The sequence below is a fragment of the Arvicola amphibius genome, chromosome 5 (genome assembly GCF_903992535.2).
Source record: "Arvicola amphibius chromosome 5, mArvAmp1.2, whole genome shotgun sequence".
Lineage (NCBI taxonomy): Eukaryota > Metazoa > Chordata > Mammalia > Rodentia > Cricetidae > Arvicola > Arvicola amphibius.
In genome coordinates, this window is record NC_052051.1 from 121,287,324 (window position 1) to 121,304,055 (window position 16,732).

Genomic DNA, 16,732 nt, shown 5'->3' on the forward strand with positions numbered 1-16,732 from the left:
GTGCATTCGTTTTGTGAATCTATCTTTAGGCAAGAAGCCCGCTCTGAAGGAGTGAAGCATTAAACGAACGAGGGGGTAACTGAATAATGAGTCCTCCAATTAAATTATTCTAAGAACCAAAGCCTCAGGGGCGCGGGAACCGCACCACCCCGCTGGGGATCGCATTCCCAAACGCGGCACCCGCCAAGCCAGCGGCCGGGAGTCCTGGGGTCACGCGCGTCGCGCCCTCGGTGACGTCATCACGCGCGCGCCCCGGGCTTCCCGGGGCTTTCGCGGTGCCGACGCTTTCGCTTCCACGGCTGCCGTGAGCGGAACTCTCCCGCTCACCGCCCGCGGCGCTGCCTGCCTGCCGAGCGGTCGGCCGGCCGCGGTCTCTCAGGCTCTCTCCGTCTCTGTCACTGCCCCCTGGCAGCAGGCCTGGCCGCTCCCACGCGGAGCGAGCTTCTCCTCAGGGCCATGTCCAGGCCGAGCAGCGTCTCGCCGCGTCCTCCGGCTCCTGGCGGAGGCGGCAGCGGAGGAGGCGGCGGCGGCCCCGCTTCGTGTGGTCCTGGAGGCGGCGGCCGGGCCAAGGGGCTCAAAGACATTCGTATCGACGAGGAGGTGAAGATCGCCGTCAACATCGCCCTGGAGCGCTTCCGATATGGTGACCAGCGAGGTGAGGCTCCTGACGGGGGACCCGGCCGCTTGACACCCGCCCCCCAGGCCCGCCCCGGGCTGGGCAGAGAAACCGAGGGCCGGGCCGCAGAGGTGAAACCCGCGCCTGTCGCCTGACTGTCGCTCGTGGAGTGGGATGCCTTGTGGGTCGGGCGGGTTATGGAGCAGGGCCGGTGAAGGCAGAAGGTGAAAAGGTTAGGTTGCTCCCGGGTGGGAGTTTCTCTCTTCTCCTGGGTACTTTTCTTCAGCCCCAGGCTAAGTCAACATTATTTCTTTTAAGGAGTTGATAAGTCCCCGCCATCATCAACGTCCCCCTTCTCATTATTATTGAAAAGGTGTAGCCTTACTTTAAGCTGCAGAATCTTCAAAGGAGCGGGAGGAAATGAAATAGATAAGTAAAAATACCGGCAATATAAAGGGCTTTTTTTTTTTTTTTGAAATTCTAGGCGGATCATATCGAACACAAATTAAACTTCTTTTGACATTTTAAGCGTGTTTCACACCTCATCAGGCTAGAGACCTATTTGCCGCGGTCCTTATAGTACTGAAGTGACCCGTAGTGGCTTCATAGCTCATTCCGATTTGCCGACTTAAATAGGAGACCTCTTGCTGATGAGGCTTAACTGTTCAAAAGGGTAAACGAAATGATTTTGAACGTATATTTGACAGAAGCAATGCCTTGGCGAAATGTCCCAACAAATCCAGTCTGAAATAGTGAGTAGGAGCACTGCACAATTTTAAGAACAGAGACATAGGAGTGAGTTTCAGCTTGAGAATTCCTAATGCTTGAGCTTATGTCATTACTGAAGGAAAGAAATTGTGTCAGGCAAAACAGGAATAAGTTAAATTAGTCAAATATGTCCATAGTTATTAGGTCAATTCAAGATTTCAACACAGATGAATAATCTTTGGTGAATTTCAGAGTCCTTTATTATATTTAGGTTTTTGTCTGTAGCTTAATAAGAAGTATCAGAATTCTGGGCTGGAGAAATGGCTCAGGAGTTAAGGGCACTGGCTGCTCTTGCAGAAGACCCAGGTTTGACTTCCAGCACCCTCATGATGGCTCAGAACCATCCTTAACTCAGTTCCAAGGGATCTAATACCTCTTCTGACCTGTGGGCACTTCACACATATTGTGCACATATATACACTCACACACAAACATACACACGATTAAATAAATATTAAAAATTAATATCAGAATCCTATTAAACATGAGGTACTGAATTAATAAACTTTCACGTGGATTTATAATTTGATTGTATACTTACATGTATTTTTCATATTTTATACCTATAATTATATATATGTGGAACCTTTTTTCCTGTGTAGAAATGGAATTTCCTTCTTCTTTGACCAGTACGGAAAGAGCCTTTATTCACCGACTGAGTCAGTCTCTTGGTTTAGTTTCTAAAAGTAAAGGGTAAGTTTACAGATTTTCTTATTTTTACAAAGTTATGTACTATAGAAAAGGATAAGTATGTCTGATCACACTTTAACCATTATTTCCGTTTTAACTTCCGTGTTCTTAATTATAGGATATGTAGATAAACTCAGTTAAGTCTGAACCAGGGTCAGCTTTTCTCCCTTTAACCCACCTTACCTCCCAGGTGCAGAAAATGAGCTGCGGCCAGGGCGGCGGCTCCTCCTGTGAGAGCCCCACAGCCTGAGTCCTGGCCTCAGAACCCACTGTGAGAAAAGAGAAAAGAACGCCGACTCTGGTTAAAACAACGACTTTAGACCCTCATGGTGAAAGGGAGCAGGAGACTGCAGAACGGGCCAGAGGTTTGCACAGTGGTAGAAATAACAAGTGAGACCCAACCTCAACTAGGTGAAAGGAGAGCAAGAACTCCAAATAGTTGTCCAGTGATGTCTATGTGAACCGCTGAATTTACATATACTCAAATAAGTTTGAAAAAAATTTTAAATTTAAAAGTGACTATAGCTTCCATTATTCATCTTAGGTTCTTTACCATTAGACTGGTAGGTGGAAGATTTGTCAGAAAATAAATAACCTTATTTATTTATTTTAAATTTTATTTATTTATTTTGAGACAAGGTTTCTCTGTGTAGCCCTGACTGTCCTGGGACTCACTCTGTAGACCAAGCTGGCTTCAAACTCAGACCTGTCTGTCTCTACCTCCCAAGTGCTGGCATTGAGGGCATGTACCTCTACACCTAACTGTAAGAAAGGGATTGATTTATTAAAAGCTGCATTGCACATTTGCGGAGGGAACTTCTTGAAGACATGACAAAGGATAGATCCTTGAATGAAAAGTTGCAAATTATGGGAAGGGAGCATGGGATATAACTTTTTTCTTTTTTTTTTTTTTTTTTTTTAGCAAGTTTTGTTACACGGGCTCCTCTGGTACTCTTTCTAGGTTAAGTCTAGAGTGGGCCCTGCAATTGAGTTATGTTGGTGTTCCTGGTAATGAGTGTTGAGTGGTAGGTTTTCCTTGGGGTGATACAACACATGCATCCTTATTCACTCAGGAAGAGAATCTAGGACAGACTAAAGATTGCACTGAAGTCCAGCTTGCTGAGCCAATGAAGGTTTTTTTCCTTTAAAGAGTTATTATTTTATTTTATGGTTATGGATGTTTTGTCTAACTTTATGTCTGTGCACCCTGTGCATGTAATATCTGCAGAGGCCAGAAGAGGGTATTGGATCCTTTAGAACTGGAGTTATAGATGGTTATGAACCACCATGTTGGTGCTAGGAACTGAACCCTAGTCCTCTGCAAGAGCAGCAAATGCTCTTAACCATGGAGCCGTCTTTCCAGCCCCTTTAATTTTTAACTGACAATAATTATGCACACACAGAGTATAATGTGATTTTTTACTCCATGTATACAGTAGGACTATCAGGGTAATTAGCACATCTGTTGTCTCACAGAGTTTCTATTTCTTTAAGATGAGAGCATTTAGGATTCTCTGGTAACTATTTAAGACTACATACCTTCTTGTTAACAATAGTTGATATTGTGCAACAGAGCACTTACTTCTCCTATCTGTGATATTATGCGTGTTTTTGAATGTCTTCTTTTCCTTCCTCCCCTAACATTGACTTTGAGTTTAATTGGCTTACGTCGTATGTGTTTATGTGCATGCCATGGCTGTGAATGTGGATGTCAGAGGACGGCTCTCAGGGTACATTCTCAGTTATTTCCTTCTACTGTGGGCTCGCAGGGTTGAGCTCAGGTTGTCAGAATTGGACAAGATGGCTTTCTTTCTTTCTTTTTTCTCACTATGCCATCTTGCTGGTCCTCAACATTTACTTTTATGCTTAATAATTGCATATGGGATTCTCTCTTATTTTACAACTTTCTTAGGAGGTTCACTTATCTAATAGCACGCTACCTGGACAGCTGGTTTCTAATTTTGTCTGGGAAAGGGGACTTCTATATGTTATTAAAGCCATAGCATCAGTTATGCTGGAGAAGATACATGATGAGGGGATCTCAGTGTTTTAGTTTTCATATTAATACAAGTCTTTACTTGTATTAATTTCATTTTATTTTCCTTCTCACAAAGATGATATTTTACCCCAGATGTATATATCATTATCTTTGTGGTGCCTAATGTATAAGCATGAATAGTAGTTACCAAGGATAAAATCTTTATCAAGTTATTATCTTTCTATTATATATGTTGAAACTAAATTTTCAGTGGTAATTTAAACTTGAACCTTCTTAATTTGAATTATTTTTACACACAGAGGTGGCCTGTGTTAGGGTAGTTTCAGTTTGACCTATCAGTTTGCTTGTGGACTTCAGGTAAGAGTAGTATATTTTACTCAGTTTTGTAACCATAGCTTCTACCAGTGTCTTGACATATATGTATGAATTATGGGTAATTTCAGAGAAAAATAGTTAAAGCTGAAACATAAATGTTCCCAAGATAATTTTTTAAAGAAAATGAAAATGTCCTGGTATCACAGATAGGTTAGAGCTGTTTTTGTTCACAAGCATACGGTGTTAGAGAACTAAAACAATGTACTTTTGGTCGTGTGGCTAATTAACTGAAGAGTAGTACTGAATGAACGTCAGCCTCGTACTTCTTCTCTCGTGCTTATTCCTTTTCAGCATTATTTCCTCTCTGTAGATAAGAATTTATGAGATGAGCAGCCCAGGAGAGTGAGTAGTTGCTTCTGTGCCAGCTGAAGTTTCAGACATTGCAGAACAATACAAGGGAAGAACCTACCATAGAGAACATGCTTAGACTTTAGTAATTCCAGTTCACTGTGGAAATAAAAATTTCTAGACCAAGTTATATTTTATTTCTTTTCTTTTTTCCTGATTCAGAGTCTCAGGTAGCGAAGGCTGGCCTTGAGCTCCATGATTATCAGGCTCTTACCTCCCACGTGCTGGGAATACAGGTGTGTGTCATCACACCCAGCTAATCTAGACTGTTCTTTATCCCGTTACAAAGCACTTAGAGAATAGGCGACAGCACTGAGAACTTTCCGTTCACTGTGGTGTTCAGTAAGGAAATTCAGACCTTTAAATGTTGGTAAGGTAAGAACTGCACTTAGACACAGCTGAACTACAGCTCTTTACATTTATGCAATCATTTGTGCACGTGAGGGCATAAGCATGCACTGCGATAGCACATGTGGCCAGGAGCCAACTTGTGAAGTTGATTCTCTTCGTTCATCATGTGGGTTCCCAGGATTGAACTCAGGTTGTCAGGGTTGACAATGAGTCTGGCCTCAGTTTAATGTTCTTGTGGAGAAGATATTGTTGACAGAATCTAAATGTAATGAAAATTGGGGAAATTATACAATAATGACATTTTCACCATATTTGTGGTTCTCTTGCTCATTTGTATATGATAGCATATACACAGATGAAAATGTTTGAAATATTTTAGGTAATTTTAAGAAATGATTTTTTCTTATTTAAAGCCTGCTCTGTGACAGATGCTGTAATTTATATCTCTCTTCTTAATCATTTGAATAGTCCTTCAAAGCAAGTATTATTAGCTTGAGCTTAGAGCCAGGAACTTGAGCTGAAGAGTATATCATAAGCTTTGGGAAAAAATCTTTTCACTCATAAAGTATGTGCTGTGTTACACAGGCTTGGTTCAGCTGTTTAAAGTGGCTCCTTTAACAGGCTCTCCTGGGAATGAAACCCTCAGAGCAGCTGCGGGCGTGCGAACATCAACAGTCTGCCATCACCTTTTCAGTGTCGTTTAGATTTCCCCATCTTTATCTTCCCCCCAGTATGTGTTAACTGGTGATGGTTTATCTACCAAAGTCTACCAAATTCAAATTTTAACATTTATGCATCTATTAGATTTTTACTTTTGTTATTGCTTATTTAAAATTGGTTTTTTTTTTAGCATTTTGATAGTTTAATTGAAGATACACTTGTGACTACTTAATTTATCTTTGTTGATTGGGAGAATTTTAATATCTCAAAAAATTTTTATTGTTTTGTTTGAGATTTATTTTCTATGTATGCGTATGTCATATGTGAACATACATATTTATATAGTAAATAAATGATTTCTATTAACATTCAGAAAGGGAGCAAACAGGTACCTAACTGTGAAGAAGAAAGATGGATCAGAAACAGCACATGCAATGATGACCTGTAATTTGACTCACAATACAAAACATGCTGTTAGAAGCCTAATTCAGAGATTTCCTGTCACTAATAAAGAGCGTACTGAACTCCTACCTAAAACAGAAAGAGGAAACGTGTTTGCAGTTGAAGCTGGTATGTATTTTTCTGGGAGCTTCCTTATTTACCCTATTATTTGGTGATTTTTTTTCTACCTTAAATTTATTTTTTGGAACTAGTATGGCACATGTTTTTTTTAGTTTTAATAATGTATTAAATGATAAAAATGATCAAGAATTATGAAAATTTTGGAATAAAGTATTAAGGCATATCATGCAATCAAAACAAGACTTTTAAATATTGTAGTAATGACTATTGTTCATTGAACAATTCCCATGTGCTTGGTGGTACCCTCACTCCTATTGCACAGTAGCAATCTTCGAGAGGTCAGACTGTGAGCCATGGAGAAACTGGAGCTCAGAAGGGTGAAACGATTCCTTCATGATTACTCAGCTAGCCAATAAACAGACTCCAAAGTCTGGGGCTTTTCTCTATTGCTGCCTCGATGAGTTAATGAGTAAGAATCTAAACTGGAGCTTTAGTTTCTGCTAAGGGCAGGGGAAGAATCTTCAGTATGTTAAAATTTTCAAAGATGGTACATAAGTTATAAAGTGAAGCCATAATTTTATTCAGAAAAATAGCTTTATCAGTGATAAAGTTATCTAACTGCCTAGTGTAGACTTTGCATAGTTATTGTTTTCTGAGAAATAGGTCTGCATCTCATAAGCCATACATGGCTATAGATATCAAAGAACTTGTTTTATTTATCTTTACAGTTTGATTGTTTTGTCATGCGTGTGGCTCATGGGTACTATGCAAGCACACTACCATTAAGCTATAACACGAAGCCTAAAGAAAATCTCTTAAGTGTGGACACACAGAAATAGTTTGAGCTATTTGGAGAAGACATTCTTATGACACCTGCTTAGTTATATGTGACTATTGGCCGGAATGCTCTTTGGAAAATTTGTTAAGCATTAGAACCTTGTATTTACAAATATTATTCTATGAATCATTTAGTTGTATATGTATCATTTTAAACATGTAGACTTTTTTGTAATGTTGCATTATCCATAACAGATTTTATAATGTACATTATTTCCTGTTTAAAATTTTAATTTTCTCTGACATTACTGATAGAAACATAATAAATCTGAAAATAATTTATGTGATTAAGATTTGTTTTGGTGATTGTGGAATAATTAATTTTTATTGACTTTAATTGTTATGCATTGGAAATACTTTTGAAAAAGACTTGCTGTGTAATTGGTGCCAGACTCATAGCATATCAAGTGATGCGTCCAGGAGGGCAGTAGTTGAGGCGCTGGGTAGAGAAGAAACATCCAGAAGAAGCATATAAAGTTATATGGCTTAATTTTCAATATATTGTTTCAATGTAGGTCATAAACTTTTTGTTTATTCATTTTTGAAGAAAACCGAGAAATGAGCAAGACAAGTGGGCGCCTTAACAATGGCATACCTCAAGTTCCTGTGAAAAGGGGAGAGTCCGAATTTGATGCTTTCAGGCAGTCTTTACCAGTTTTTGAGAAACAAGAAGAAATTGTTAAAATAATAAAAGAGAATAAAGTAGTTTTGATTGTAGGAGAAACTGGGTCTGGAAAGACTACACAGGTTTGTTTTTTCTTTGTTTCTAGAAGAAAATATATTTTATTCCATTTTATAGTTTTATGTCAAATTTATACTATATGTTAAAAAACTGGGTATTTTACTAATAGTTATTTCATACATAAATTATTACTGAGAGCTAACGGAATTTATAGAAAGGAAATCTTTCAAATTATTACTTTTTTGTTTTTTGAGTCTGGGTCTATCTGTGGAGTCCTAGCTGTCCTGGAGCTCACAGAGATCCTGTCTCTGCCTTCCGAGTGCTGAGATTAAAGAAAGGAGTGTGCTGCCACACCTGTCTTCCTGTTTTTAAACCAGTGCCTTCGGTCTTTAAGGAAACAGGAGTTATATGATTCATTATCTTGGAAGAAGGCTGGGTCTGGAGTTCAAATTCTGTAATTTTATCAATTAGATGTGAAGACTTCATCTGACTTTGTAACCATTGTGAGCTTGTTTCCATTTATAAAACAGTACTGATAATTAGTTCATTTTAGAGTGAGGTTTAGAGATAATCTCTACAAAATGCCGCATAGTACCAACTAGCACCTAGTGTTAAGATTTACTTTAATGCTGAATATTCCCGATGTTTCTGTTCTGTGAACCACAAAACTAGACAGCATTTAAAAAATTCTATTAGCCAGTTTCAGGAAATAAGATATTTTTGAATATTACCCTTATTTATATTCATAATGTAAGTGATATGGAGGCTATTATGTAGAAAGTGAAAGACTTTTTTTATTCATCTTTTTGTTTGAGAATTTCATGCATGCATTTCGTGCATGTTAATTGAATCTACCTTCCTCTCCCCTATAGTTTCTTGCCTATCCCTTGCCATGATTTCTTCCCAACTTCATGAACTCATAAAAAGTCCACTCAGTTCACTTATGCCTCTCAGGGGCTGTATCCCTGTCTTTCCCTTCACCAGCAGCCACCAGTTGCTGATAGCTCCTCAGCTAGTACTGGAACTTGATGAGTCCTTCTTCTACTCATGCTGGGATTTTGTGCGGATCTTGTGTAGATCCTGTGCAAGCAGTCACAGCTACTGTGAGTTCATGTGTACAGTGGCACCGACTTAAACAAATGCTGTTATGCTGCAGACATCAGCTGCCTGTGGCTCTTATAGTCTTTCTGTTCTGTTTACAATGATTCCTGAGCCTTGGGGGAAGGGGTGTGATATTGCTGTCCCATTTAGAGCTGAGCATTTCATAGTCTTTTATTCTTTGCACATTGGCCAGTTATAAGTCTCTGTATTAATTACCCTATATTGTGTAATGAAACTTCTCTGATGAGGGTTTAGCGATGTACTGATCTATGAGTATAAAGTTAAGAATGGAGAATTTATTACTATATCCATTGAGCAAAATAATATTACTTACTTAGTATTATTCCCTAGGGCCTATGACCTAGCCAGCTCCAGGGTTTTGGCTCAGTTAACAGTACCAGGTATGAGTTCTGTCTTGTGCAGCAGGCTTTAAATCCAGTTTGAAATGGGTGATTTTACCCCATAATTTCATACCACTGTTGTTCAAGTGGCATATCTTGGTAGGCCATAGCTATTATAGCTCACAGGGCTCACATCTGGTTAAGACTATTAATTATTTTTCTTCCCTAGTAGTATGCATAACACCTTCAGCACTTTGTAAGCTAGTCAGTAAGGAGGATGCTTTCAGGTTAGTACCAACTTGATGTTTCTTATCCTCTGACTAAAGTATGTGGTGTCTTCAGCAGTAGGCTCCTACCAGGTACTGGAGGGTAACTAAGAACAGTGGGAATAGTCTGTAGTGTTTGGGTGGGTTTATGGGACCCGTCTGACCAACAACTCAAAAAGATGTAACCTTATGTCTTTTTATTTGATAGCCTTTTGTGTCTCCCATTATAGGACAACTCCATTTAAACTCTTTTTATATAATGTGTATGGATTTTCAGGAAGCTCCTACAACAGTAGGTTCCCATGTGGCATTTTTAGAGCTCTTTAGCATTAGTTATTTCTTTCCATACTCTCCTCTACCATGCCTTCTGCTCTCCTACACCAGATGAACGTTTCCTATTTCTTTATTTCCCTTTCCCCTGTATTTTGCCCCCTTCCCCTTGAAACTACCCACCCTCATTGCCCTTAGTTTCCTCCCTTCTGTTGGTATTTCAATTTAGACACACTTTAGCTAGTATACATGTATGAGAGAGAATTTACAGCACTTGTCTTTTTGGGTTTGGGTTATATCAGTATCATTATGTACCACATGATTGCAGTCCTCACAGAGACCAGAAGAAAGTTTCAAATCCTCTGGGACTGGAGTTATAGGTAATTGTGAGCTGCCATGTGGGTGCTGGAAATCAAATGAACCCAGATACTCTGGAAGGGCAATGAGTGCTCTTAACTACTGAGCCATCTTGATAGCCCCAATTTCTTATTTTAAATATGTATGACGCTCCTGAATTTTATTATGGGAAAGTATTTGTAATTTTAGGATTGTGGGTATTTTTGTTTTCTTAATTTTCACTATGAAAAAAATCACAGTGGGACTTTGTGATTTCATTGCCTTTATAGGATAATTTGGAGGGAAGTAACAGTAGTGGTTGTTACCATTCAGGATTCATTTCTTAGTATAGTCTGGTCATTTTGGCTTTCAGAAGTATTTGAAGGTCTTCTTTACCTTGAGTATTTTTTGTTAGATATGACATAAAATATTTAATTTTAGTTCTCATTGTAAACAAAATCTCTTAAAATTCACTTTCACCTTGGTTATTGGCAGTCATGAGACTTATTGATTTGAAGATTAGTTAATGTCTTGACATGTTATGGAACTTTGAAATTTGATTTGTGTTGATATTTCTGGTATACAAAGTGAATGCTATCTCATAACGATTTAAAATTTTTGTTTTAGATTCCTCAGTTCCTATTAGATGATTGCTTTAAGAACGGCATTCCCTGCCGAATATTTTGTACTCAGCCAAGACGATTAGCAGCTATTGCTGTGGCTGAAAGAGTTGCTGCCGAGAGAAGGGAAAGAATTGGTCAAACAATTGGTTATCAGATCCGATTAGAAAGCAGGTAAAGACAGTCTTCCACCATTCAAAATGCTTAAAGCTGGCTAAATACATACATTTGACTAAAAATAGAGGATTAGATAATGATGTTAACTGGAGGGGGAAGTGTCAAGGGTCCCACCTTTAGACAGCGAACACAAGCAGTGAATGAATGTGGAGAGAGGGAGATTAAGTAGTCAATTCTGAAACTATGAACATATTAACAACAAAATTGGACTTAGCAGATTGTGTTAAGCTATTTGTACACATCTTTGTAACAATAATAAAGAATAAGGGTGTCTCATTTGAGAATGTGGGGGAGCATGGGAGGGACTGCTGGGAGGAAAGGGCAGGGAGAAGTGATTTAGTTATATTTTATTTAAAAATAAAAAATTAACTTAAAAAATCACAAAAAACAAAACAAAAAGTTAAGTGATAATTTTGCTACCAGTAAATCTATATTCACATATTGATTTTATATCTAAACTTACTGAGGTTTTGTGCACCTGAGCTATAGCTATAAACCCTATTACAGTGTTATGATCCAGTACAAGCTGCTTGACCTTGCTGAGACTTTGTCTTATAAAATGAGCTACTATGCCATCTAATGTCTGGGACATTAATCTATTGAGAAGTTTGGATAGGAACTCAGTAAATGATAGTGACTCGGTTTTAGTGATAGCGTGCAACTGAGTATCCCTTATCCAAAATGCTTGGGATCATGTGTAATCAGATTTTAGAATTTTTTGGACTGTGGATATCAGTGTTTACTGGTTGAGCTTATGGAATGTTCTTAAACTCTGAAGCTAGACACTTGGAGTTTGAATTTCCAGACCAAGGATGCTTAGCCTGCTGCAATATTTACTAATACCTTCTTAACAAGTGTTAGCATTTCTTGGTTTGTAGCAATGACTGAAAACGTTTTTTCGCTTGTAATTTTTTTAACTGAACTAAAATTTTTAAATTTTAAACATACTTAAGTTCTTTAATAAAGTATATAGCTTACTGAATTAAAAGCTATTTTTGATGAAATTGTGATTGTCAGGCATTATATATGTATTTTATGTAACTTTTCTAACAAACCACATATAATAGTACACCAATAATATTCATAATAATATAAATATTATTTGTATTATTTTCTAAAGTGTATACGGTAAGCATTTAAAGTAACTGTATTTTGATTATGTAAAAGATTTGTAATTGTGCACTTTATTTTGATTTTTAAATAGGGTTTCTCCAAAGACACTTTTGACATTTTGCACTAACGGGGTATTGCTTCGTACATTGATGGCAGGTGATAGTACGTTGTCAACTGTGACCCATGTCATTGTGGTAAGACTATTGTCGAATTTGTCAATTTATAACTGAGACAGCTTAATATTTAATTAAATAATGATATTTTTAGAATAGGGTAAGATGAGAATGAACTATTGTATTTAGTGGGTTCTCTTCAAGGTAATTTGGTGGTGCAATTATTAGAACTATATCTTACATTGCATAAAGGTGCTTTTATCATTGGGTGTCACGGGAGAGATAAACAGGAGAGTTTTTTTTTAAAAAATATGCTTTTCATCTATGAAAGTAATGCATGTTTTTAGAATTTTCTAGAAATGGTAAACACTTTTTTTTAGTCACTATACTTAGCCTTTTAATTACTTCTTTAATGTCATAGATTTCTTAATTGCAGCTATATACTTTCTAGTCATTTAACTTTGTGGTTAAATTTCTGAATTAATTACTTGTAAATGATTATAATTATTATAATTACTTGTAAAGTAATAATGACCCTCATTAAAGTATTCTGTTTTCTAGTTTCTGTCAGAAAAAAAATAGAATAAGTTGTTTTAGTTTTTAATAAGTCTTAAATAGTTTTAAATAGCCTTTAAGAGAAACCTTACCTAACAAAAGGATTCACTTGCTCCCTAGTGCTAACAGGATCTTGCTGTATTGCTTAGGATGGCCTCCAGCTTGCCATCTTCTTGCTGTAGCCTCCTGAGTAGCAGAGATTACAAGGGTGCACTACCATATATATATATAAATTGATTTTGTTTATGTTAAGACTGCATTTAATAGGCTGAGATAATTTAGAATTTTTATAGTTTTTTTTTTTTGGTTTTACATCCTGTATGAAAAGGGACAATACTTTGTCATCTATAATAAGTTGTTAACGTATGATGATATCTAAATTGTACATACTGCAAATGTTCTGTGGTATTGGATGGCCTTTTGTTATTTAATTTAGCAATGTAAATTTAGCGGTGCTTTTCTTTTAAAGACCGAGTTGTCCACAGTGTTTTACCTGATCCATGGTTTCATTTCTGTTTCTATTCATTGCAGGATGAAGTGCATGAAAGGGATCGGTTCAGTGATTTTTTACTTACAAAATTAAGAGATTTGTTGCAAAAACACCCAACTTTGAAACTAATTCTTTCTAGTGCTGCCTTGGATGTGAATCTCTTCATAAGATATTTTGGAAGTTGTCCAGTGATATACAGTATGACTATCAGTTATTTTCTATAATTTCTTTGAAGTAAAACTTTGAAGTGTGATAATGTTATATTTATTTATTTAAACAGAAACTGGGAGATATTCTGAAGTGGAGGATATTTGTTTATGTTTCTCGTGAGACAGGCTTCATAGTGGTCTTTCTCTACTTTGACCTCTCTTTTGCATTGGTAGCTCTCTGATGCTGTGTAGCAAATCCAGTTACCAAACCTTAAAAGGAAATGAGCTGCTTTTTATCCTGTGTTTCTCTTCAAACACTGTTCTGTAGCTTCTGCACTTTACTCCCTGATCTCTGGGGACAGTAGTCTATACTGTCATGTTGATCTACTTGCTGACCCCAGGCTCAAGGTTGTCAAACTCCAGACTTATTCTTGGTTGGTGAGGTCTATTCTAATGCTGGTACATTAGGCTTCCTTATCCTATATACAGCTTAAGCTGTACCTCTTACTTCCTTCACGTTTTGACTTGTCATCATTGGGCCCAGATGCCTCTTTATATTGTCCTTATCTTTGAGACTATGGCAGTTTGAATCTAGGTTCCTTGACTTGAATATTTTTTTGTCTCAGGACTCCAGTGTATGTCAGTTTTAAACAATAGATTTTCTCCTAATATGACCCACCACCTCTAAGCTGGGGGACCCCTGTCTACTCCTGACCTGTCCTGCTTGAGAAATCAGCTGTCTCAGCGCTACCTACAACTGGATCAGAGTTCTGTAGATAAACATTGTAGCTTCTTTTCTCTTGGACTGCCTAGTTTACCTTCTGGATGAGGCTTCTGCTTCCTGTTTATATGTAGAGAACAATGTATCCTTTTTGCTCATTTCTTGTTTTGTTTCCCTGCACCTTTCAGCCATACGATAACTCCCTTTATATGTTTCCCAAGCTCTTCCTCATTTTATTTTCTTGGTTCTTCTCCTTGACTAGGTTGCAGGAAGGCATCTTCTAGTCTGCCATCATATACTGAGGTCCTTTCATCATTATTATATTAAGATTCACTACATAAGCTTTTCTAAAGGATGATTGATTTACATTTTTAAATTATTAGGAGCTGTTTGTGTATCATTCTTATTTTAAATTACATTTTATTCTGTGTGTGTGCACACTCATGTGTGCCATAGTGCTTGAGTGGAGGTTATAGGAAAATGTGGGAATTGGTTCTTTCCTATCATGTGGGTCCCATTTGGAATTCTTAGCAATATTATTTCGGCACTGATTTAAATACTAAGCCAGATATTTAGATATTAGGCTGTGTGTGTGTGTGAGTGAGAGAGAGAGAGAGAGAGAGAGAGAGAGAGAGAGAGAGAGAGAGAGAGAGTCTCAGATCTCAGTTTATTTGGGATAATTGCTTCTTGAATCTTATTCTACATTACAGTGTTTTCTTACTTTTCTCTCTGGGTTTCTCTTTGTGTGCATGTACTCATATGTTGGTATTTTTGTTTTACCTTTGTTCCCTTAATTTTGATTCCTTTCTGTTTCTGTTCACTCTTCTTTCCTTATTTCTTCCTGCCCTTTTTTGCAACTCTACTAGCTATTGTGGATGTACGTTTAATTTCCCTGGAAGCTTTTTTTTTTTTTTTTTAAAATGCTTGTGGTTCCTACTTTCTATTATATACTGATGATTGTTCTCCAGAGTTTTGAATGTAGAAATATTCTAGGTATATCACTTCTAATATGTCCTAACTGAATACTTAATCTATAAATTATGGTTTTCTTTTTGTCTTGCATATCTTGGGTCTATCTATATCTAGACGCATATCTAGAGTCACCTAAGTCTCAAACTTGTATATTTATCTAATAATATTAATAATATTTTCTTGGTTATTAGGCACATGGAATTGATCCCTGTGCTCGTTGAAAGTTTGCTTGTCTCCTATCATAAGCATGGAAAGAAACTGCAACTTTCACTGGCCAGCATATTTCTCTTTAGCTTTTCTTGTTACTCAGAGAAACAAGGGCAAGCCAGATATCCAGGTATTATAGTGGATTAAACAAATATTTTGATATCAAATGTAATTATGATTTCTCTTTATTTTACTTTCTATTTCAATACTCCATCTAGGATTTTTGTTTTGTTTATTTTAATGTTCACTATCAGTATTCTTATTTAACCTGTTTTCTTCTTTTCTTGAACTATTAAACATGTCACTGCCTAGTCTGGTTCTACTCTTCTGTTTTGAAAAATCCATTCTCCATATTATTTCTATGGCATTCCTTTCTGAAGGCAAATTTTGATGATGCTGACCACTCTCTTAAGTTTTGAGTGACCTTTATTTCCAGACAAAGACTCTTAATGTGACTGCATTTGTTTCTCTGGCTTTATCCTTCCCTCACCTCTCCTATTCTGCTTTCCTTTCAGTTTCTTGAAAACAGCCTCATTCTGGTTCCACTGCAGTGACTTTGTTCATAATGTGTTTCTTCACATACTATATACTTCCTTCTGTGGAGTGCAGTTCTTTTATGTCCTTGTTCTCCAGTGTCTCATAAAAATCTTTTCTTGATGTCGTCTCTTCCCTGTTCTACATTGTCATGATATCCCATACTTCTTTCTTATAGGACTTTCTTGTTGGACATTGGACATGTTTCTGTTTACATTTTTTTCCATGTTTCTGGTCTTCCCTGCTTTGTGTGTCTCATGGAAGTAGGAAGTAGCACTTTTTGTACTTACCATGGTACTCCCAGTCTCTAATATGATACCAGGCACATGGCAAGTAGGTAGTAAACACTAAGGGAAAACTCATGAGCACTTGCTAGAATATGAAGTCAGTTGTCCCCTCTAGTCACATGTCTACAGAGCAGCGTTGCAGTTAATGGGAAGTATTGGGAGTTACTGGAAACGGTGACTTTGAACTTTCAAACCTTTGAAACAGTTTTGTATATTTTAAGATGCTTCATTAAATGTGGGAATTCTTTTATGAATTATCTATAGGATACAAATTGGATATTTAAACATTTTTATTCTTTAGTACAGGGAAGACCATTTGAAGTAAAAGAAATGTTTCTGGAAGATATTTTAAGAACTACTGGATATACCAACAAAGAAATGTTAAAGTACAAAAAGGAAAAGCAACGAGGTAAGGTTTTTAGCAAGAAAATTATTGTTAAAATTTATTTCTTATTATTTCTTAAGCTATAGTCTTAGCTTAGAGAAGAACAAGGATACTTGAAAACATTTTCTCTTACATATAATTAGATAAAATTATGTGGTACTTTTGTCATAAATAGACCTTTTAAGGGGATATTTTTATTAAATGTGTGTGTGTGGGTAGGTGTTTTGCATGCATGTATGTCTGTGTA

The 16,732-nt window shown here is 37.1% G+C and overlaps 1 protein-coding gene across 3 annotated transcripts in view; it reads left to right on the top strand.

The window, feature by feature from the left end:
* The first annotated feature begins 272 nt into the window (after positions 1–272).
* Positions 273–16,732, top strand: part of Ythdc2 (YTH domain containing 2) — a 65,045-nt gene continuing 48,585 nt past the window's right edge. For 2 of the 3 annotated variants that reach the window (XM_038331244.1, XM_038331245.1), the window contains exons 1-8: positions 273–655; positions 1,987–2,077; positions 6,181–6,377; positions 7,714–7,913; positions 10,790–10,956; positions 12,164–12,266; positions 13,272–13,428; positions 16,402–16,509. In XM_038331244.1, coding sequence (XP_038187172.1) covers positions 457–655; positions 1,987–2,077; positions 6,181–6,377; positions 7,714–7,913; positions 10,790–10,956; positions 12,164–12,266; positions 13,272–13,428; positions 16,402–16,509 — 1,222 coding nt within the window. In that variant the 5' untranslated portion in view covers positions 273–456. Of the gene's footprint in view, positions 656–1,986; positions 2,078–6,180; positions 6,378–7,681; positions 7,914–10,789; positions 10,957–12,163; positions 12,267–13,271; positions 13,429–16,401; positions 16,510–16,732 lie in introns of those variants that run through there. The other variant, XM_038331246.1, reaches the window with a different exon arrangement.